Consider the following 23631-nt stretch of genomic DNA (forward strand, 5'->3'; position numbering starts at 1 on the left):
TAACCTGGTAGATATGGAGGAGGAAGGTACAGCTAGATATAACCTGGTAGATATGGAGGGAGGTACAGCTAGATATAACCTGGTAGATGGAGGTACAGCTAGATATAACCTGGTAGATATGGAGGTACAGCTAGATATAACCTGGTAGATATGGAGGGAGGGAGGTACAGCTAGATATAACCTGGTAGATATGGAGGTACAGCTAGGAGGTACAGCTAGATATAACCTGGTAGATATGGAGGGAGGCACAGCTAGATATAACCTGGTAGATATGGAGGGAGGCACAGCTAGATATAACCTGGTAGATATGGAGATATGGAGGAAGGTACAGCTAGATATAACCTGGTAGATATGGAGGGAGGAAGGTACAGCTAGATATAACCTGGTAGATATGGGAGGAGGGAGGTACAGCTAGATATAACCTGGTAGATATGGAGGGAGGCACAGCTAGATATAACCTGGTAGATATGGAGGGAGGGAGGTACAGCTAGATATAACCTGGTAGATATGGAGGAGGCACAGCTAGATATAACCTGGTAGATATGGAGGGAGGAAAGCACAGCTAGATATAACCTGGTAGATATGGAGGGAGGGAGGTACAGCTAGATATAACCTGGTAGATATGGAGGAGGCACAGCTAGATATAACCTGGTAGATATGGAGGAGGGAGGTACAGCTAGATATAACCTGGTAGATATGGAGGGAGGAAGGTACAGCTAGATATAACCTGGTAGATATGGAGGGAGGAGGTACAGCTAGATATAACCTGGTAGATATGGAGGGAGGAGGTACAGCTAGATATAACCTGGTAGATATGGAGGGAGGAAGGTAGACAGCTAGATATAACCTGGTAGATATGGAGGTACAGCTAGATATAACCTGGTAGATATGGAGGAGGTACAGCTAGATATAACCTGGTAGATATGGAGGAGGAAGGTACAGCTAGATATAACCTGGTAGATATGGAGGGAGGAAGGTACAGCTAGATATAACCTGGTAGATATGGGAGGAGGCACAGCTAGATATAACCTGGTAGATATGGAGGGAGGCACAGCTAGATATAACCTGGTAGATATGGAGGGAGGCACAGCTAGATATAACCTGGTAGATATGGAGGGAGGCACAGCTAGATATAACCTGGTAGATATGGAGGAGGCACAGCTAGATATAACCTGGTAGATATGGGGGGGAGGTACAGCTAGATATAACCTGGTAGATATGGAGGGAGGCACAGCTAGATATAACCTGGTAGATATGGAGGGAGGTACAGCTAGATATAACCTGGTAGATATGGAGGGAGGCACAGCTAGATATAACCTGGTAGATATGGAGGGAGGCACAGCTAGATATAACCTGGTAGATATGGAGGGAGGAAGGCACAGCTAGATATAACCTGGTAGATATGGAGGGAGGAAGGTACAGCTAGATATAACCTGGTAGATATGGAGGGAGGTACAGCTAGATATAACCTGGTAGATATGGAGGGAGGTACAGCTAGATATAACCTGGTAGATATGGAGGGAGGAAGGTACAGCTAGATATAACCTGGTAGATATGGAGGAGGAGGTACAGCTAGATATAACCTGGTAGATATGGAGGGAGGGAGGTACAGCTAGATATAACCTGGTAGATATGGAGGGAGGGAGGTACAGCTAGATATAACCTGGTAGATATGGAGGGAGGGAGGTACAGCTAGATATAACCTGGTAGATATGGAGGGAGGTACAGCTAGATATAACCTGGTAGATATGGAGGGAGGGAGGTACAGCTAGATATAACCTGGTAGATATGGAGGGAGGGAGGTACAGCTAGATATAACCTGGTAGATATGGAGGGAGGCACAGCTAGATATAACCTGGTAGATATGGAGGAGGCACAGCTAGATATAACCTGGTAGATATGGAGGAGGATATAAGGATATACAGCTAGATATAACCTGGTAGATATGGAGGGAGGGAGGTACAGCTAGATATAACCTGGTAGATATGGAGGGAGGCACAGCTAGATATAACCTGGTAGATATGGGAGGTACAGCTAGATATAACCTGGTAGATATGGAGGGAGGTACAGCTAGATATAACCTGGTAGATATGGAGGGAGGAAGGTACAGCTAGATATAACCTGGTAGATATGGAGGGAGGAAGGTACAGCTAGATATAACCTGGTAGATATGGAGGGAGGAAGGTACAGCTAGATATAACCTGGTAGATATGGAGGGAGGAAGGTACAGCTAGATATAACCTGGTAGATATGGAGGGAGGGAGGTACAGCTAGATATAACCTGGTAGATATGGAGGGAGGTACAGCTAGATATAACCTGGTAGATATGGAGGGAGGTACAGCTAGATATAACCTGGTAGATATGGAGGGAGGAAGGTACAGCTAGATATAACCTGGTAGATATGGAGGGAGGAAGGTACAGCTAGATATAACCTGGTAGATATGGAGGGAGGAAGGTACAGCTAGATATAACCTGGTAGATATGGAGGGAGGTACAGCTAGATATAACCTGGTAGATATGGAGGGAGGGAGGTACAGCTAGATATAACCTGGTAGATATGGAGGGAGGAAGGCACAGCTAGATATAACCTGGTAGATATGGAGGGAGGAAGGTACAGCTAGATATAACCTGGTAGATATGGAGGGAGGAAGGTACAGCTAGATATAACCTGGTAGATATGGAGGGAGGCACAGCTAGATATAACCTGGTAGATATGGAGGGAGGAAGGTACAGCTAGATATAACCTGGTAGATATGGAGGGAGGAAAGCACAGCTAGATATAACCTGGTAGATATGGAGGGAGGAGGTACAGCTAGATATAACCTGGTAGATATGGAGGAGGAAGGCACAGCTAGATATAACCTGGTAGATATGGAGGGAGGCACAGCTAGATATAACCTGGTAGATATGGAGGGAGGAAGGTACAGCTAGATATAACCTGGTAGATATGGAGGGAGGTACAGCTAGATATAACCTGGTAGATATGGAGGGAGGTACAGCTAGATATAACCTGGTAGATATGGAGGGAGGGAGGTACAGCTAGATATAACCTGGTAGATATGGAGGGAGGTACAGCTAGATATAACCTGGTAGATATGGAGGGAGGGAGGTACAGCTAGATATAACCTGGTAGATATGGAGGGAGGCACAGCTAGATATAACCTGGTAGATATGGAGGGAGGCACAGCTAGATATAACCTGGTAGATATGGAGGGAGGAAGGTACAGCTAGATATAACCTGGTAGATATGGAGGGAGGAAGGTACAGCTAGATATAACCTGGTAGATATGGAGGTACAGCTAGATATAACCTGGTAGATATGGAGGAGGAAGGCACAGCTAGATATAACCTGGTAGATATGGAGGGAGGAAGGCACAGCTAGATATAACCTGGTAGATATGGAGGGAGGCACAGCTAGATATAACCTGGTAGATATGGAGGGAGGCACAGCTAGATATAACCTGGTAGATATGGAGGGAGGCACAGCTAGATATAACCTGGTAGATATGGAGGGAGGCACAGCTAGATATAACCTGGTAGATATGGAGGGAGGTACAGCTAGATATAACCTGGTAGATATGGAGGGAGGCACAGCTAGATATAACCTGGTAGATATGGAGGGAGGAAGGTACAGCTAGATATAACCTGGTAGATATGGAGGGAGGCACAGCTAGATATAACCTGGTAGATATGGAGGGAGGAAAGCACAGCTAGATATAACCTGGTAGATATGGAGGGAGGAAGGTACAGCTAGATATAACCTGGTAGATATGGAGGGAGGGAGGTACAGCTAGATATAACCTGGTAGATATGGAGGGAGGGAGGTACAGCTAGATATAACCTGGTAGATATGGAGGGAGGTACAGCTAGATATAACCTGGTAGATATGGAGGGAGGGAGGTACAGCTAGATATAACCTGGTAGATATGGAGGGAGGAAGGCACAGCTAGATATAACCTGGTAGATATGGAGGGAGGCACAGCTAGATATAACCTGGTAGATATGGAGGGAGGCACAGCTAGATATAACCTGGTAGATATGGAGGGAGGCACAGCTAGATATAACCTGGTAGATATGGAGGGAGGCACAGCTAGATATAACCTGGTAGATATGGAGGGAGGCACAGCTAGATATAACCTGGTAGATATGGAGGGAGGAAGGTACAGCTAGATATAACCTGGTAGATATGGAGGAGGGAGGTACAGCTAGATATAACCTGGTAGATATGGAGGGAGGCACAGCTAGATATAACCTGGTAGATATGGAGGGAGGCACAGCTAGATATAACCTGGTAGATATGGAGGGAGGGAGGTACAGCTAGATATAACCTGGTAGATATGGAGGGAGGAAGGTACAGCTAGATATAACCTGGTAGATATGGAGGGAGGGAGGTACAGCTAGATATAACCTGGTAGATATGGAGGGAGGAAGGTACAGCTAGATATAACCTGGTAGATATGGAGGGAGGGAGGTACAGCTAGATATAACCTGGTAGATATGGAGGGAGGCACAGCTAGATATAACCTGGTAGATATGGAGGGAGGTACAGCTAGATATAACCTGGTAGATATGGAGGGAGGAAGGTACAGCTAGATATAACCTGGTAGATATGGAGGGAGGAAGGTACAGCTAGATATAACCTGGTAGATATGGAGGGAGGCACAGCTAGATATAACCTGGTAGATATGGAGGGAGGAAGGTACAGCTAGATATAACCTGGTAGATATGGAGGGAGGCACAGCTAGATATAACCTGGTAGATATGGAGGGAGGAAGGTACAGCTAGATATAACCTGGTAGATATGGAGGGAGGCACAGCTAGATATAACCTGGTAGATATGGAGGGAGGGAGGTACAGCTAGATATAACCTGGTAGATATGGAGGGAGGAAGGTACAGCTAGATATAACCTGGTAGATATGGAGGGAGGGAGGCACAGCTAGATATAACCTGGTAGATATGGAGGGAGGCACAGCTAGATATAACCTGGTAGATATGGAGGGAGGAAGGTACAGCTAGATATAACCTGGTAGATATGGAGGGAGGAGGTACAGCTAGATATAACCTGGTAGATATGGAGGGAGGAGATACAGCTAGATATAACCTGGTAGATATGGAGGGAGGAGGTACAGCTAGATATAACCTGGTAGATATGGAGGGAGGAAGGTACAGCTAGATATAACCTGGTAGATATGGAGGGAGGAAGGTACAGCTAGATATAACCTGGTAGATATGGAGGGAGGCACAGCTAGATATAACCTGGTAGATATGGAGGGAGGCACAGCTAGATATAACCTGGTAGATATGGAGGGAGGGAGGTACAGCTAGATATAACCTGGTAGATATGGAGGGAGGAAAGGCACAGCTAGATATAACCTGGTAGATATGGAGGGAGGAAGGTACAGCTAGATATAACCTGGTAGATATGGAGGGAGGAAAGCACAGCTAGATATAACCTGGTAGATATGGAGGGAGGGAGGTACAGCTAGATATAACCTGGTAGATATGGAGGAGGAAGGTACAGCTAGATATAACCTGGTAGATATGGAGGGAGGTACAGCTAGATATAACCTGGTAGATATGGAGGGAGGAAGGTACAGCTAGATATAACCTGGTAGATATGGAGGAAGGTACAACTAGATATAACCTGGTAGATATGGAGGGAGGAAGGTACAGCTAGATATAACCTGGTAGATATGGAGGGAGGAAGGTACAGCTAGATATAACCTGGTAGATATGGAGGGAGGAAGGTACAACTAGATATAACCTGGTAGATATGGAGGGAGGAAGGTACAGCTAGATATAACCTGGTAGATATGGAGGGAGGAAGGTACAGCTAGATATAACCTGGTAGATATGGAGGGAGGGAGGTACAGCTAGATATAACCTGCTCGGTATGGAGGGAGGAGCCTATATCCTGCTAGGTATGGGGGGAGGAGCCTATACCCTGCTCGGGAGACACTCTACCACATTGATGTCTGGCCCACCACTGCGCAGGAAGACTAAGCAAGATAAAGAAAAGAAGGTGAGAGAGTGAGAGTGAGGGAGAGAAACTGATAGAAAGAGAGGACCCAGAGACAGAGGGGGAGATAAAAAGAGAGGACCAAGAGAGAGTAGGGGGAGACAGAGGGAGAGGGGGAGACAGAGGGAGAGATAAAAAGAGAGAGAGGGGGAGACAGAGGGAGAGGGAGAGATAAAAAGAGAGGACCCAGAGACAGAGGGGGGACAGAGGGAGAGATAAAAAGAGAGGATCCAGAGAGAGAGGGGGAGACAGAGGGAGAGGGGGAGACAGAGGGAGAGATAAAAAGAGAGAGAGGGGGAGACAGAGGAAGAGATAAAGAGAGGATCCAGAGAGAGAGGGAGAGATAAAAAGAGAGGATCCAGAGAGAGAGGGGAGACAGAGGGAGAGGGAGAGAAAAAGAGAGGATCCAGAGAGAGAGGGGGAGACAGAGGGAGAGGGAGAGATAAAAAGAGAGGATCCAGAGAGAGAGGGGAGACAGAGGGAGACATAAAAAGAGGGGACCCAGAGAGAGATACAGTATCATTCAGCTTGATGGAAAACCTGATAAACATCAGAGTTTGTTTTTGAATGTATGAGAAAGAGGAGAGAGAGCTGGAGAAAAAGCTTTTCTCTTTTTTCTTAGCCATCTCACATCGAAACAAAGGTCAGCTACAATATAAGCACTGAGCCCAGCAAGCAACGAGGAGAAGCAAAAACACCCAATCCTTCCATCTCTCGATCTCTCTACAGTTTCCATTTGATTTAATTAAATTCAGCTTTATGCTCCACAGGTGCTCCACCAGCTGTTTTTATTTATTGAAATGTGCAAATATGTCCGTTTACCACTTTGGGTTGGTCTTAAAAAGGCTGAAGATGATGGCAGACAGCTCATCAGTATAAAACATAACAGCAGTGGTAATAATGTGTGTGTGTCTGTGTGCGTGCATGTGTATTTTGCTGCCTGGCATTGTAGTCAAGCGTTATTATTAAAAGGAGATTTAATTTCTTCCCGGCACGGAACCTCCTATGTGTTAATGGTGTTTATGAGGTTCATTTAACTGTTAAAACAGATTACCTTTTAATGTTCGCATGAACAGAACGGGGAATTATGTTTTCATCTGATTGTCAAACAAATCACTTCAAAAAGTTGGTTACCTGCGCCCGTTCCTCCACTGTAAATAATTCCAGCATCTAGAACAGTGCACTGTGCACCCAAAATTAAATAATTCCAGCATCTGGAACAGTGCACTGTGCACCCGAAATTAAATAATTCCAGCATCTAGAACAGTGCACTGTGCACCCGAAATTAAATAATTCCAGCATCTAGAACAGTGCACTGTGCACCCGAAATTAAATAATTCCAGCACCTAGAACAGTGCACTGTGCACCCAAAATTAAATAATTCCAGCATCTAGAACAGTGCACTGTGCACCCAAAATTAAATAATTCCAGCATCTAGAACAGTGCACTGTGCACCCGAAATTAAATAATTCCAGCACCTAGAACAGTGCACTGTGCACCCAAAATTAAATAATTCCAGCATCTAGAACAGTGCACTGTGCACCCAAAATTAAATAATTCCAGCATCTAGAACAGTGCACTGTGCACCCGAAATTAAATAATTCCAGCATCTAGAACAGTGCACTGTGCACCCGAAATTAAATAATTCCAGCATCTAGAACAGTGCACTGTGCACCCGAAATTAAATAATTCCAGCACCTAGAACAGTGCACTGTGCACCCAAAATTAAATAATTACAGCATCTAGAACAGTGCACTGTGCACCCGAAATTAAATAATTCCAGCATCTAGAACAGTGCACTGTGCACCCGAAATTAAATAATTCCAGCATCTAGAACAGTGCACTGTGAACCCGAAATTAAATAATTCCAGCATCTAGAACAGTGCACTGTGCACCCGAAATTAAATAATTCCAGCATCTAGAACAGTGCACTGTGCACCCGAAATTAAATAATTCCAGCATCTAGAACAGTGCACTGTGCACCCAAAATTAAATAATTCCAGCATCTAGAATAGTGCACTGTGCACCCGAAATTAAATAATTCCAGCATCTAGAATAGTGCACTGTGCACCCGAAATTAAATAATTCCAGCATCTAGAATAGTGCACTGTGCACCCGAAATTAAATAATTCCAGCATCTAGAACAGTGCACTGTGCACCCGAAATTAAATAATTCCAGCATCTAGAACAGTGCACTGTGCACCCGAAATTAAATAATTCCAGCATCTAGAACAGTGCACTGTGCACCCGAAATTAAATAATTCCAGCATCTAGAACAGTGCACTGTGCACCCGAAATTAAATAATTCCAGCATCTAGAACAGTGCACTGTGCACCCAAAATTAAATAATTCCAGCATCTAGAATAGTGCACTGTGCACCCGAAATTAAATAATTCCAGCATCTAGAATAGTGCACTGTGCACCCGAAATTAAATAATTCCAGCATCTAGAACAGTGCACTGTGCACCTGAAATTTGATGAACGGAAAGAGATGTCTATTATAAAAACAGAAAGTGGCACACGTGTAGCCTAAATTGAATGATGCGCCTGCTGCTGTCCAAGCCTGTCGGTCCCAGCCAGTCATCTCTGATTCACAACATTTTGGAACATATACCACCTGTTTTTAAGTCCGTTCGCTAACTTCTCATGCAGCTGACAGGCGGTAATGATAAATGATGCTGTAATAGCCTACAATTTCCCTGTCATCTTTGTTGTAATTATTGTGATAGGCATTATTTATTTTGAAGGTAGTCCTTACTGAACCGTACCGGCTTACTTTCACCCCTGATTGCAGTCTTCTACCGTTGGTGGGAGTGTAAATGTCAATGTATTATGTACAGTTGAAGTCAGAAGTTTACATACACCTTAGCCAAATACAGTTAAACTCGGTTTTTCACAATTCCTGACATTTAATCCTAGTAAAGATTCCCTGTCTTGGGTCAGGTAGGATCACCACTTTATTTTAAGAATGTGAGATGTCAGAATAATAGTAGAGAGAATGAATTATTTCAGTTTTTCTTTCTTTCATCACATTCCCAGTGGATCAGAAGTTTACATACAATCAATTAGTATTTGGTAGCATTGCCTTTAAATTGTTTAACTTGGGTAAAACATTTCGGGTAGCCTTCCACAAGCTTACCACAATAGGTTGGGTGAGTTTTGGCCCATTCCTCCTGACAGAGCTGGTGTAACTGAGTCAGGTTTGTAGGCCTCCTTGCTCACACACGCTTTTTCAGTTCTGCCCACATATTTTCTATAGGATTGAGGTCAGGGCTTTGTGATGGCCACTCCAATACCTTGACTTTGTTGTCCTTAAGCCATTTTGCCACAACTTTGGAAGTATGCTTGGGGTCATTGTCCATTTGGAAGACTAATTTGCTACCAAGCTTTAACTTCCTGACTGATGTCTTGAGATGTTGCTTCAATATATCCACATAATTTTTATTCCTCATGATGCTATCTATTTTGTGAAGTGCACCAGTCTCTCCTGCAGCAAAGCACCCCCACAACATGATGTTGCCACCACCGTGCTTCACGGTTGGGATGGTGTTCTTCGGCTTGCAAGCCTCCCCCTTTTCCCTCCGAACATAACATGGTCATTATGGCCAAACATGTATATTTTTGTTTCATCAGACCAGAGGACATTTCTCCAAAAAGTATGATCTTTGTACCCATGTGCAGTTGCAAACCATAGTCTGGCTTTCTTATGGCGGTTTTGAAGCAGTGGCTTCTTCCTTGCTGAGTGTCCTTTCAGGTTATGTCGATATAGGACTCGTTTTACTGTGGATATAGATACTTTTGTACCTATTTCCTCCAGCATCTGGAATTGATTTGTACTTTTTGCACCAAAGTACGTTCATCTCTAGGAGACAGAACGCATCTCCTTCCTGAGCGGTATGACGGCTGTGTGGTCCCAAGGTGTTTATACTTGCATCTGTTTGTACAGATGAACGTGGTACCTTCAGGCATTTGGAAATTGCTCACAAGGATGAACCAGACTTGTGGAGGTCCACAATGTTTTTTCTGAGGTGTTGGCTGATTCTTCTGATTTTCCCATGATGTCAAGCAAAGAGGCACTGGGTTTGAAGGTAGGCCTTGAAATAAATCCACAGGTACACATCCAATTGACTCATATGATGTCAATTAGCCAGAATCAGAATCTTCCAAAGACATCTTTTTATGGAATTTTCCAAGCTGTTTAAAGGAACAGTCAACTTAGTGTATGTAAACTTCTGACCCACTGGAATTGTGATAAAGTGAAATAATCTGTATGTAAACAATTGTTGGAATAATGACTTGTGTCATGCACAAAGTAGATGTCCCAACCGACTTGCCAAAACTATAGTTTGTTAACAAGAAATTTGTGGAGTGGTTGAAATATGAGTTTTAATGACTCCAACCTAAGTGTATGTGAACTTACGACTTCAACTATATTATGCAACAACCTGGTTGTTTATTCACAGGTCTAAATCAAGTCAATTGACTTTAACCTCTTCAAGATCATTGGGTCCCCCGCGGGATGATTGAGCTAACATAGACTAATGTGATTAGCATGAGGTTGTAAGTAAAAAATAAAATATCCCAGGACATAGACATATCTGATAAGGGCAGAACGCTTAAATTCTTAATCTAACTGCACTGTCCAATTTACAGTAGCTATTGCAGTGAAATAATACCATGTTTGAGGAGAGTGCAGTTATGTACCTGAAAACGTATCACTGAACGTATCAGGCACATTTGGGCAGACATAATACAACATTTTGAACAGAAATACAATGTTTCATTGGATCAGTCTACAATTTTGCACATGCACTTAATCCATCTAGTGGCCATTATCACAATTGCACTTAATAATAATACATTATGGCCTTTCTTTTGCATTTCAAAGATGATGGATCTTTTTTTTTTCTTTTTTTTAACGCATGTTTTTTTGTTTTTGTATTATCTTTTACCAGATTATGCATATCCTTGCTTCAGGTCCTGAGCTTCAGGCAGTTACATTTGGGTATGTCATTTTAGGTGAACATTTTTAAAAAAGGGTCAGCTCGTTAAGAGACATCCAGAATGATCATTTAGCTAGAATGACTGAATGAGTCAGATACAGTGGCTTCAGAAAGTATTCATACCCCTTGACTCCAAATGTTGTTTCGCGCTGCTCTGGACTGGTCTGGTCTTGATAAATCAATGATATTATTATTTTTTACTTAATCTCCATTTGGGCATTGGTTAGACAAGAATTAGAAAATTGCAGGGTGCAGAAATGTTATGCTCTTAGTGTAACCTTTATGTAACTAGGCAAGTCAATGAAGAACAACATTTTATTTACGAGGACAACCTACTCCATCCTCGTGCCCTGCAGGGATTCTTTAGCTAAATAGCCCAGTACTGTACTGCCAAGCGTCATGTTGTACAGCACATATTTTAGGTTCCAGCAAGTACCAGTCAAAAGTTTGGACACAACTACTCATTCCAGATTTTTTGTATATTTTTCATATTTTCTACATTTTAGAATAAAGAATAATAATGAAGACATCACAACTATGAAATAACACATATGGAATCAGTTAACTTCTTGGTGACAGGGGGCAGTATTTTCACTTCCGGATGAAATGCATGCCCAAATTCAACAGCCTGCTGCTACTCATCCCCAGAAGATAAGATATGCATATTATTAGTAGATGTGGATAGAAAACACTCTGAAGTTTCTAAAACTGTTTGAATCATGCCTGAGAGTATAACAGAACTTATGTAGCAGGCGAAACCCTGAGGAAAAACCATTCAGATATTTTCTTTTGATGTCACTCTCTTTTCAATGGGTTTTCATTGGGAATCCAGATTTCTAAGGGAACTTCTTGCAGTTCCTACCGCTTCCACTGGATGTCACCATTCTTTAGAAATTGGTTGAGGTTTTTCTTTTGTGGAATGAAGAAGTAGCCCTGTTCAAAACGAGGGTCACTTCAAGTGTACTGTTTGTTAGAGGTGCGTGACCAGAAAGCTAGCGTCAGTTTGTTTTCTTCCTGTATTGAACAGAGATCATCCCGTCTACAATTTGATTGATTATTCACTTAAAAAATACCTAAAGTTGTATTACAAAAGTAGTTTGAAATGTTTTGGCAAAGTTTACAGGTAACTTTTGAGATATTTTCTAGTGACGTTGCGCAAGTTGGAACCAGTGTTTTTCAGGATCAAACAAGCCAAATAAATGGACATATATATCGACGGAATGAATCGAACAAAAGGACCATTTGTGATGTTTATGGGACATATTGGAGTGCCAACAGAAGAAGCTCGTCAAAGGTAAAGCATGATTTATAGTTTTATTTTCCATTCCATTTAAGGATAGTGCAAGAGGTTCCAAGGGTGGCTTCTGATTTAGGGAGAGACGGTACTAGTTTTTGTGCTCCACAGATGTGGATCATGTTGCAGGGGAGGCTCAGGCTTGATTGCCTGTTGGCCTGTAGGGAATGTAAAACATTAGTGGGGAATGATCTAAGTGAGGTAATTTAGTACTTTTAGTGTGTTTTGTATTGATGTGTGTGTTTGTATTGTGCAGGCTCATTTGAAAAAGAGTCTCAATATGACACCCTGTTAAAATATATATAAAAAATAAACTGTTATTGTTTTACACTGCACTGGAAAGCCTCGTTTCAACAACAATTAAAAGCCCATTTACGTCCCTGGAAACATGTAGACGCCCAGGGCAAGCCAATAGATGCTCTTTTAATTGTAACTTATTTAACAGTCAGAGATCATTAGTGGTGTGGCATGGGGGTTGTGAGTGGGTGGAGAGGAGAAGCGGAGGATCTCTCCATAGTGTTCACATGGTGTGCCTGGGGGAAGAGAAAGAGAGAGAGAGAGAGAGAGAGATGGGGGAGAGATAGAGAGGGAGAGATGGGAATAGAGAGATGGGGAGAGAAAGGGAGATATAGAGAAGATATAGAGAGAGAGATGGGGAGAAAGAGAGAGAGAGGTGGGCTTTCTTTCTCTGCTCTCTTTTCTTCTACAATATTCATCTTCTAGACCAAACCTGTCATTGTCTGAAATATTGCTGATATCATTCTTTGTGACAGAATAATGAAACATGAAAAGGGGCATTCTTTAACAGTGGTGGCTCTAGGTCCGGGGGAATGAATGAATGGGTTAGTGGAGGACTCCCTATAACTGTGTGTGTGTGTGTGTGTATGTACAAAGACAGTGCCGACAGAGAGAGTCGCCTCGCTTCGAGTCCTTAGGAAACTAGGCAGTATTTAGTTTTTGTTATGTATTATTTCTTACCTTGTTACCCCAGGAAATCTTATGTCTTATTACATACAGCAGGGAAGAACTATTGGATATAAGAGCGACGTCAATTTACCAACATTACGACCAGGAATACGACTTTCCCAAAGTGGATCCTCTGTTTGGACCACCACCCAGGACAATGGATCTAATCCCAGAAGCCGACCCCAAAACAACTGCGCCGCAGAAGGGGCAGACGGAGCGGCCGCCTTGTCAGGCTCCGTAGACGTGCACATTGCCCACCGTTCCTGAGTATATTACTCGCCAATGTCCAGTCTCTTGACAACAAGGTAGACGAAATTCAAGTAAGGGTTGCCTTCCAGAGGGGCATCACAGATTGTAACATTCTCTGTTTCATGGAAACATGGCTCTCTCGGGATATGTTGTCGGAATCAGGTCAGCCACTGGGCTTCTCCATGCATCGTGCCGACAGAGTTAAACACCTCTCTGGGAAGAAGGGCAGGGTGTATGCTTCATGATTAATGACTCATGGTGTAATCGTAACAACATACAGGAAATCAAGTCCTTCTGCTCACCCGACCTAGAATTCCTGAAAATCAAATGCCGGCCATATTACCTCCCAAGAGAATTCTCGTCAGTTAATGCCACAGCTGTGTACATTCCCCCTCAAGCAGACAACAAGACGGCCCTCAAGGAACTTGGACTCTATGTAATAGACAGAAACTCAAGCAGGATGTACCAATGACTAGAACCATTCAACAATGGTCTGACAAATCACTTCAAGATTCAAGATTCAAGCCTCATAGAACAACATTGATCTATATTCTGACTCGGTGAGTGAGTTTAATAATAATAATAATATATGCCATTTAGCAGACGCTTTTATCCAAAGCGACTTACAGTCATGTGTGCATACATTCTACGTATGGGTGGTCCCGGGAATCGAACCCACTACCCTGGCGTTACAAGCGCCATGCTCTACCAACTGAGCTACAGAAGTACCAGTTTATAAGGAAGTACATTGCAGATGTTGTCTCCACTGTGACTATTAAAACCTACCATAACCAGAAACCGTGGTTGGATGGCGGCATTAACACAAAACTGAAAGCGCGAACCACCACATTTAACCATGGCAAGAGGTCTGGGAATATGGCTGATAATAAACAGTGTAGTTATTCCTTCCGATTGGCAATCAAACAAGCAAAATGCCGGTACAGGGACAAACTGGAGTCGCAATTCAATGGCTCAGACACGAGACGTATGTGGCAGGGTCTACATGAAATCACGGACTACAAAAAGAAAACCAGCCACGTCACGGACACCGACATCACGCTTCCAGACAAACTAAACACATTCTTTGCCTGCTTTGAGGATAATACAGTCCCACCCTCACGGCCCGCTAACAAGGACTGCCCTTCCCTTCTACTCCTTGGCCGACGTGAGTAAAACATTTAAACGTGTTAACGTGTTAAAGATAACTGAACTAAATGACTACCGCCCCGTAGCACTCACTTCTGTCATCATGAAGTGCTTTGAGAGAATAGTCAAGGATCATATCACCTCCACCTTACCGGCCACCCTAGACCCACTTCAGTTTTCATACCATCCCAACAGATCCACAGACGATGCAATCGCCATCACACTGCACACTGCCCTATCCCATCTGGATAAGAGGAATATCTATGTAAGAATGCTGGTCATTGACTACAGCTCAGCATTCAACACCATAGTACCCTCCAAGCTCATCATCAAGCTGGAGGCCCTGGGTTTCAACCCCGCCCTGTGCAACTGGGTCCTGGACTTTCTGACGCCCCCCAGGTGGTGAAGGTAGGAAACAACATCTCCACTGTGCCACCAACTCAATCATCAAGTTTGATGACACAACAGTAGTGGGCTTGATTACCAACAGCGACGAGACGGCCTACAGGGAGAAGGTGAGGGCCCTCAGAGCATGGTGTCAGGAAAACAACCTCCCACTCAACGTCAACAAAACAAGGAAGATGATCGTGGACTTCAGAGGGAGCACCTCCCTATCCACATTGTCGTGTCTTTACTATCATTAAATTGAAGACTTCGTTTTTATCAAAGATTCTCTGTAATTAGTATTACACGATCAAACTGATTAATCATGTAACTGTAATGAACTAGGAAGTAGGGGAACCAAGGAAAATATTCAGTTTACAAAGTTATAATTTCCCAATATAACCTTTCAAATATTTTATATCTGATTAATTAGTCGTCGAATTAATTAATTATTTACGTTACCTCACGTTAGTCTCATTCCAAACGTCGTAAATTGTTGGTTATTTGCACGAACCCAGTCTTCACTATGAGTCATCCATAGATCAATTGTCTGAAATCATGTATTTATTACTAACTAAGTAATTCACAGAAATGCATAAACAAAACAAACAAAGTAAATATGGTTACAAGAAATGACAGGGGAATGTGCCCTAGTGGGCTAAGGGGAATGTGCCCTAGTGGGCTAAGGGGAATGTGCCCTAGTGGGCTAAGCGGCTTGTTGTACAAAAGGGAAGTGGGGGTCGACTACAAAGTCACTACAGAGTTAATAATTATAACAATTGAAATGCTAATCCTTTACACATGAACGCTCACTCATTCGGGAACAATTGCAATCAATATATACAGTATATTTACGCTCAGTGTGTTGTCTTGATCTTTGTTGAAAAGTTTGTTTCTGTTGGAGAGTTTTCCTTCTCTCTCTCTCTCTGCAGACTAGTAATTAATATGAAAGACTTAGTTTAGTTCATTTAGTTCAACTCAAAAGGGAATAGGAGTTTCCTTCATTAAACAGTCCAAAATCACATTACACAATTTTACAAACTGTATCATCTGCAACAGCGCCTCTTCAACCTCAGGAGGCTAAATAAATTTGGCTTGTCACCCAAAACCCTAACAAACTTTTACTGGCTGTATCACAGCCTGCACCGCCCTCAACTGCAAGGCTCTCCAGAGGGTGGTGGGGTCTGCACAACGCATCACCGGGGGCAAACTACCTGCCCTCCATGACACCTACAGCACCCGATGTTACAGGAAGGCCAAAAAGATAATCAAGGACATCAACCACCCGAGCCACTGTCTGTTCACACCACTATCATCCAGAAGGCGAGGTCAGTACAGGTGCATCAAAGCTGTGACCGAGTGACTGAAAAACAGCTTCTATCTCAAGCCCATCAGACTGCTAAACAGCCATCACTAACTCAGAGAGGCTGCTGCCTACATTTAGACCCAACCACTGGCCACTTCAATAAATGGATCACTAGTCACTTTAAACAAAGCCACGTTAAATAATTGCACTTTAATAATGTTTACATATATTACATTACTCATCTCATATGTAAATACCATATTTTATACCATCTATTGCACCTTGCCAGTGCCGCTCGTCCATCGCTCATCCATATATTTACATGTGCATATAATCTTTCACCCTTTTAGATGTGTGTGTATTTGTTGGTAGTTGTTGGGGATTGTTAGATTACTTGTTAGATATTACTGCACTGTCGGAACTAGAAGCACAATAATTTCTCTACACTCACATTAACATCTGCTAACCACGTGTGTGACCAAAACAACTTGATTTGATTTGAGTATGTGTGCCATCTTCCGACTTCAACTGTACCTCGCTCCATCTGCACCTTTTGAAACTCAATATCTTGTCTATTTATGTACACCAATTATGCCCTTTCATCTCTTTCATACCTCCCAGACAGTTTACCTAACCCTTCAAAGGATTCTTCCAGGTTCATTCTGAAATGCAGCGATATAACACAAGATAGTGGGATAACCATCACCCTCCCCACTGTCTCACCTCACATAGTCAACTCAATAACTTCAAGCGAAGACTGGGGGTCAGCCTGATGAACCAAACTACTCAGTAATCTCCTCCATGAAGACTGGGGGTCAGCCTGATGAACCAAACTACTCAGTAATCTCCTCCATGAAGACTGGGGGTCAGCCTGATGAACCAAACTACTCAGTAATCTCCTCCATGTAGACTGGAGGTCAGCCTGATGAACCAAACTACTCAGTAATCTCCTCCATGAAGACTGGGGGTCAGCCTGATGAACCAAACTACTCAGTAATCTCCTCCATGAAGACTGGGGGTCAGCCTGATGAACCAAACTACTCAGTAATCTCCTCCATATAGACTGGGGGTCAGTCTGATGAACCAAACTACTCAGTAATCTCCTCCATGTAGACTGGAGGTCAGTCTGATGAACCAAACTACTCAGTAATCTCCTCCATGTAGACTGGGGGTCAGTCTGATGAACCAAACTACTCAGTAATCTCCTCCATGTAGACTGGAGGTCAGTCTGATGAACCAAACTACTCAGTAATCTCCATGAAGACTGGGGTCAGCCTGATGAACCAAACTACTCAGTAATCTCCTCCATATAGCCTCACTCTCACACACACATTTAATTAAACGAAACAAATACTGTTTTTTTTTCTTCCTGATTGCTGATCATTTTATTTATCCATTTATAATTAGCAGGTTTTGTTAACTTCTTTAACTAACCTTTTTTTTATACTTATGTATTGTACAGTATATCATTTTTTTTGTGGTATAGTTATTTTTGTGGTATAGTTATTTTTGTGGTGTGGTTTTCATATAAGCCCTTGGGCTTCCAACCACACCTGCACACCATTTATAATTAGACTTACAAAACAATCTATATTGTTGTTTATCACTTGTTTTCTTTGGTGCAAATAAATTAAACTAAAAAAACTGATAGAACCCACAATCTATCTGCAATATTAAAGCTGATTCACCCCTCTAACAACTTGAGCAACTGTCCCAGACGACTAAGCTGGTTGCAATGACTTTATTATTATAACCAGTTTACTGATGTGAAGTGACAAATCTGCCCCTCTACCGTCAGTATTGAGCCACATGTGCCAAAGATCTTGTCAAATCTGTGTGTGTGTGTTCTACTCTCTTGTCCCTTGCTAATGATGTTCTACCAGTGATTATGTCCAGAATGCAATGCTCACACTGATTAAGGACTCACAAAATAAATTGTATAAAGATTATTGTTTATGTTTATAACCATGACACCTATTACCTTTAAATGGGAATCCAATGAAATCACTGAAATCAAGGCTCCCTGTTAGCTCCCTGTTTGTCATGCTTTAGACAGCAAAGCAAAACCTCCCATTTTTGTGAACCAACTTCTCCATCTCCCATCTATTTCTGGCTCTATTGATCTATTGATCTATTAATCTTGTCTAGGTGAATGTCATTTGTGTTTCGGGAAAGATAAGCTTTACAGTAGTCTGTTAGGTCTAACCCAAAGCTACTGCAGAATACAAGGTATGAACCCCCGAGCTACCTGCGGGGAAATCTCCAGTGTTACCGGCTTCAATATCCTGCATACTACCTACTGCCATTGCACCCTTGAGAAAGGCACTTTACCCCTGAGTGCACCAGCTCCTTTGATGCTCCCAGCCTGTGATGTACAGATTAAGTCTGTACAGTGTCTACATACACTTAGGTTGGAGTCATTAAAACTCATATTTCAACCACTCCACACATGTCTTGTTAACAAACTACAGTTTTGGCAAGTCATTTAGGACATCTACTTTGTGCATGACCCAAGTCATTTTTACAACAATTGTTTACAGACAGATTATTTCACGTATAAATCACTGTATCACAGTTCCAGTGTGTCAGAAGTTTACATACACTAAGTTGATGGTGTTTTTAAACAGCTTGGAAAATTACAGAAAATGATGTCATGACGTTAGAAGCTTCTGATAAGCTAATTAACATCCTTTGAGTCAATTGGAGGCGTACCTGTGGATGTGTTTCAAGGACTACCTTCAAACTCAGTGCCTCTTTGCTTGACATCATGGGAAAATCAAAAGAAATCAGCCAAGTTTTTTTGTTGTTCAATTTCTAGATGACTGAAGGTACCACATTCATCTGTACAAACAATGGTGTGCAAGTATAAACACCATGGAACCACGCAGCTGTCATAACGCTCAGGAAGGAGACGTGTTCTGTATCGACATAGCCTGAAAGGCTCTCAACAAGGAAGAAGCCACTGCTCCACAACCGCCATAAAAAAGACAGATTACGGTTTGCAACTGCACATGGTGACAAAGATTGTACTTTTTGGAGAAATGTCCTCTGGTCTGATGAAACAAAAATAGAACTGTTTGGCCATAATGACCATTGTTATGTTTGGAGGAAAAAGGGGGAGGCTTGCAAACCGAAGAACACCATCCCAACCGTGAAGCACGGTGGTGGCAGCATCATCTTGTGGGGGTGCTTTGCTGCAGGATGGACTGGTGCACTTCACAAAATAGATGCCATCATGAGAAATTAAAATTTAACCAAGTTAAAGCTTGGTCGCAAATGGGTCTTCCAAATGGACAATGACTCCAAGCATACTTCCAAAGTTGTGGCAAAAGGGACAACAAAGTGAATGTTTTGGAGTCATTTACACCAGCTCTGTCAGGAGGAAGGCCAAGTTAAACATTTTAAAGCCAATGCTACCAAATACTAATTGAGTGTATGTAAACTTCTGACCCACTGGGAATGTGATGAAAGGAATAAAAGCTGAAATAAATCATTCTCTCTACTATTATTCTGACATTTCACATTCTTAAAATAAAGTGATGATCCTAACTGACCTAAAACAGGGAATTTTTACTAGGATTAAATGTCAGGGATTGTGAAAAACTGAGTTTAAACGTATTTGGCTAAGGTGAACGTAAACTTACAACGTCATCTTAATGTGTTGTGTCAGGCTGGGTACTGTGGCAGCAAAATTAATATTTTATTACTTCTCTCATAAATGCTGGCAGATTTCAGATTACATTGTTTGTAGATACTTCTACCTTAAAACCCATAATGACGGAGATATGCTAGCTAGTTTATTTTCAGACAACGCTTCCATATTTTAATGTAGCAAATAATGTATGTTAGGGTACATTCTGTCAAACATTCCTTCACATTATTTAGTCAGACTGAAGGTTTCAAGTACAACGTCTTAATGATATCATATTGAGATTGATATTTATTACATTATTAACTATACTGTGTGGGTATCATAAGACATACACGCGGGCACGAGCACACACTGGCATGCACACACACACACACACACACACACACACACACACACACACACACACACACACACACACACACACACACACACACACACACACACACACACACACACACACACACACACACACACACACACACTGGCATGCACACACGAAACACACACACTGGCATGCACACACGAAACACACACACACACACACTGGCATGCACACACGAAACACACACACACTGTATGTGTGTGTTTAGAAGGGCTGTCAAGGAGTCAATCCCCTCTGAGCAAATCCACACTAGGCTTTTTGTATCCGGCTTTAGAGAACAAATGCATTCCTTTTAAATAGATATCTCAGTGTTGTGAACTCAGAGTTAGAGGACTGACAGGACTGGGTCATACAGAGGGATAGAAATGAGGAGTAATCTTCACACCAATCCTTCCCATTGCCCCCCACTGTGTGAGTAAAACTGAGTAACCGGAGTTAAATCTGTATTGTGTTTGGCATACATAATCAACTATTTTATTTAAAATAAATTAAAAAGAAGCTCAATCATTCCTAAACTAATGGTGGTGGAGCTTATAATAGCCCCCATGAGTTAACTGGATAAAATATTGACCGGGGCCCATAGACTGTACTATGTAAGGAATATGGTGCCATTTGTAGATCTGTCCAAGGTACCACCTCTCAGAGACAGCCCAATGGTTGCTGTCCAGGGTGCTGAAATGTATAGAGTCAATTTTCTCCGGCCTCGCTGATATACTTTTTGGGGGGATATTTCAAGGGGCCATAAAATTCTAAATCAAATAGCTAAATGATCCTTGCTATGACCTTCTTAAAACAATTCCACATAGCTCAGTAGAAACCCATCCCCAGGCGTAGACAGGGCTTGGACTGGAGAGGGTTAATTGGAACACAATTGACTTTTCCACTACCAATGTTCACATATTGATTGAGGAAGGCAGTGTGAATCAAGTGCAAGAAAGAAATGTAACACTGAGAGATAACAGGCTAGAATGCTGAAACAGGTCAAGTTTGACCAATCAGATCAGTTCTGAAAAATATCTGATGTGAAAAGATATGATATGATTGGTCAAAAGACCAATTAGTGGAAAAAAATATCAGAATTGGGCTGCCTGTGTAAAAGCAGCCATTTATATCTCACCCTCCTGCGAGACAAGTCCTTATGCCATCAAAACGCTTTTAAAGCCTTGCGTGACAGAAAATCGATGGCTCGTTGCTTAGTTACAGGTGAGCAGTACTTTGCTGTGTCTGAACCCACACAACTTTCAGCGAATCCTAATAAAGCACCTGCCCGGAAGACTTTCCTGTAGCTACCCATGGGGGACTAATACTGATGAATGAATGAAATTGGATAAAGAACTCTAAAATATTTATACAGCAGAGGTCTGTGTTCAAATACTCCTATACCGTCAAATTGTAGCCTAATATCAAGATGAAAAGGTACAATTTTCCAAAAGAGCCGATGGATATGTTGAATTATTTCAACATTCGTATTTCGCTTTAAAAAATGCATCAAAGAAGACTGTGCTATTGTAGTTTTAATTAAGTATATCGCCCCCCCCAAACAAAACTTGCACCGCATCAATTCATACCACATTGAGCTTATTTCACACCAAAAGTCTCTCTAACAAAAGTGTGAGTTTATACGGTGTCCTTACCGAACTCTCGTGGCACGGAGATGGAGTACACACAGCTGTGTCCTGAGGTGTAGTTGCGGGGGAAGTTAGGAGACAGCACCGTGCCCTCTGACCCTGTGGATCGACTCCCACACGGTGCTGGAGGAAACAAACAGACACACAGAGCAGAGCTCAACACCTGCTTTGACCTTCGGAGGGAACATGTGACCCATTTATTCAATACATTGGCCAAGCGACACCTGCCCAGAAAAGACCAGGATGGGACACACATAAGGATAACACAAACAGCTTAGCAGTCTAGTCTTACGGTTATCTTCTGTGTGCTTGCATGTGTGCTGTAAGCCAGATTGATTGTTTTAGACTGGCTACTAAATCCAATCCTTGGATTCTTATTATTTTCCTTCCTTCCTTCCTTCCTTCCTTCCTTCCTTCCTTCCTTCCTTCCTTCCTTCCTTCCTTCCTTCCTTCCTTCCTTCCTTCCTTTCTTCCTTTATTTCTTTCTTTCTTTCTTTCTTCCTTCCCACATTTGTATTGGATCCCCTCCCCTGGCTCAGTAAATATACTAACAGATATATTTAAAATTGTGGTTGCCCACTGACATTTTACATTTACATTTTAGTAATTTAAGTAGACACACTTATCCTATTTTATTTTTGTGATAGTACACAGCTATGTCCATATCTATAGCTTCAACAGTTAAATAAAGGTTGAAAAATAATAAATAATAAAACAGGTATGATGGTATGCTCCAAACCTTGACAGCTGGGTAGAACCCTGTTCCAGCCGGGCCTGCCGTCGTCCCCCATGATACAGGTGAGAGTGGAATAGCCCTGGAGAACGTAGCCCGGCTCGCAGTAGAACGTCACAGTGGACCCCAGCTTGTAGTCGCTGCCCAGCCTGGTCCCGTTCATCACACTGCCTGGGTCGAAGCAGGACTCACGCAGCTTGGCTAAAGAGGGGGTAGAAATACACATGAGGAATTACCTTCAACAGGAGACGCAGGCAGGTAACACAGACAGGGAGGGAGTTTCATGTTGATCAGAGTAAAGAAGAGTCTAACCAAACGCATCATTGAAATGCTAAAAACATCTACCCCTGCTGACAGTATAATCTAGAGATAGAAAGCATTTGTATTCTCCTTCAACTCTGCGTATGCAAAAATGTATAGTAAACAATGTATATTTCTGACTTTGGTAGAGTAACTAGACCTTACAGCTAAGAAGAAATCTCCCTCTATGAGAAAACTAAAATCTAAGAGAGCATGACAGCCTCCTACCTTTGTATTCCAGGTGGAAACCGGTGTAGCTGACGGAGCCGTCGCTGCGGAAGGCCAGGTGCATGGTGTTGGAGCTGCTCTCGATTCTCTCTGGAAGCTTGCTGTCCTGAAAGCTGCCAATCAGAGGGCTGTTGCTGTCTGGCCCATCGTAGATATACAGGAAGTCATAGTTAGGCTCGATGCTGAAACTAGAGAAAGGGAGGGATAGAAAGAGAGAGGGGGAGTGATATTAAAGAGAGTGAGAGAGAAAGAGAGCGAGATAGGGAGAGAGAAAGAGAGAAAGATGAGAGGGAGAGAAAGAACAGGGGGGTTGAGAGAGAGTGAGTGAGAGAGAGAGAA

General features: G+C 42.5%; 1 protein-coding gene across 2 annotated transcripts in view; it reads right to left on the reverse strand.

Moving 5' to 3' along the window:
- Window positions 1–23631, reverse strand: part of LOC118399009 (CUB and sushi domain-containing protein 3-like) — a 908305-nt gene that overhangs the window by 218770 nt on the left and 665904 nt on the right. For both annotated transcript variants that reach the window (XM_052472732.1, XM_052472731.1), the window contains exons 29-31: window positions 23293–23480; window positions 22771–22965; window positions 22038–22154 (exon numbers count right to left, since the gene is read on the reverse strand). In XM_052472732.1, the coding sequence (XP_052328692.1) occupies window positions 22038–22154; window positions 22771–22965; window positions 23293–23480 (500 nt within the window). The remainder of the gene's footprint in view (window positions 1–22037; window positions 22155–22770; window positions 22966–23292; window positions 23481–23631) is intronic.

This window comes from Oncorhynchus keta, chromosome 20, assembly GCF_023373465.1.
Source record: "Oncorhynchus keta strain PuntledgeMale-10-30-2019 chromosome 20, Oket_V2, whole genome shotgun sequence".
In the NCBI taxonomy this organism is placed as follows: Eukaryota; Metazoa; Chordata; class Actinopteri; order Salmoniformes; family Salmonidae; genus Oncorhynchus; species Oncorhynchus keta.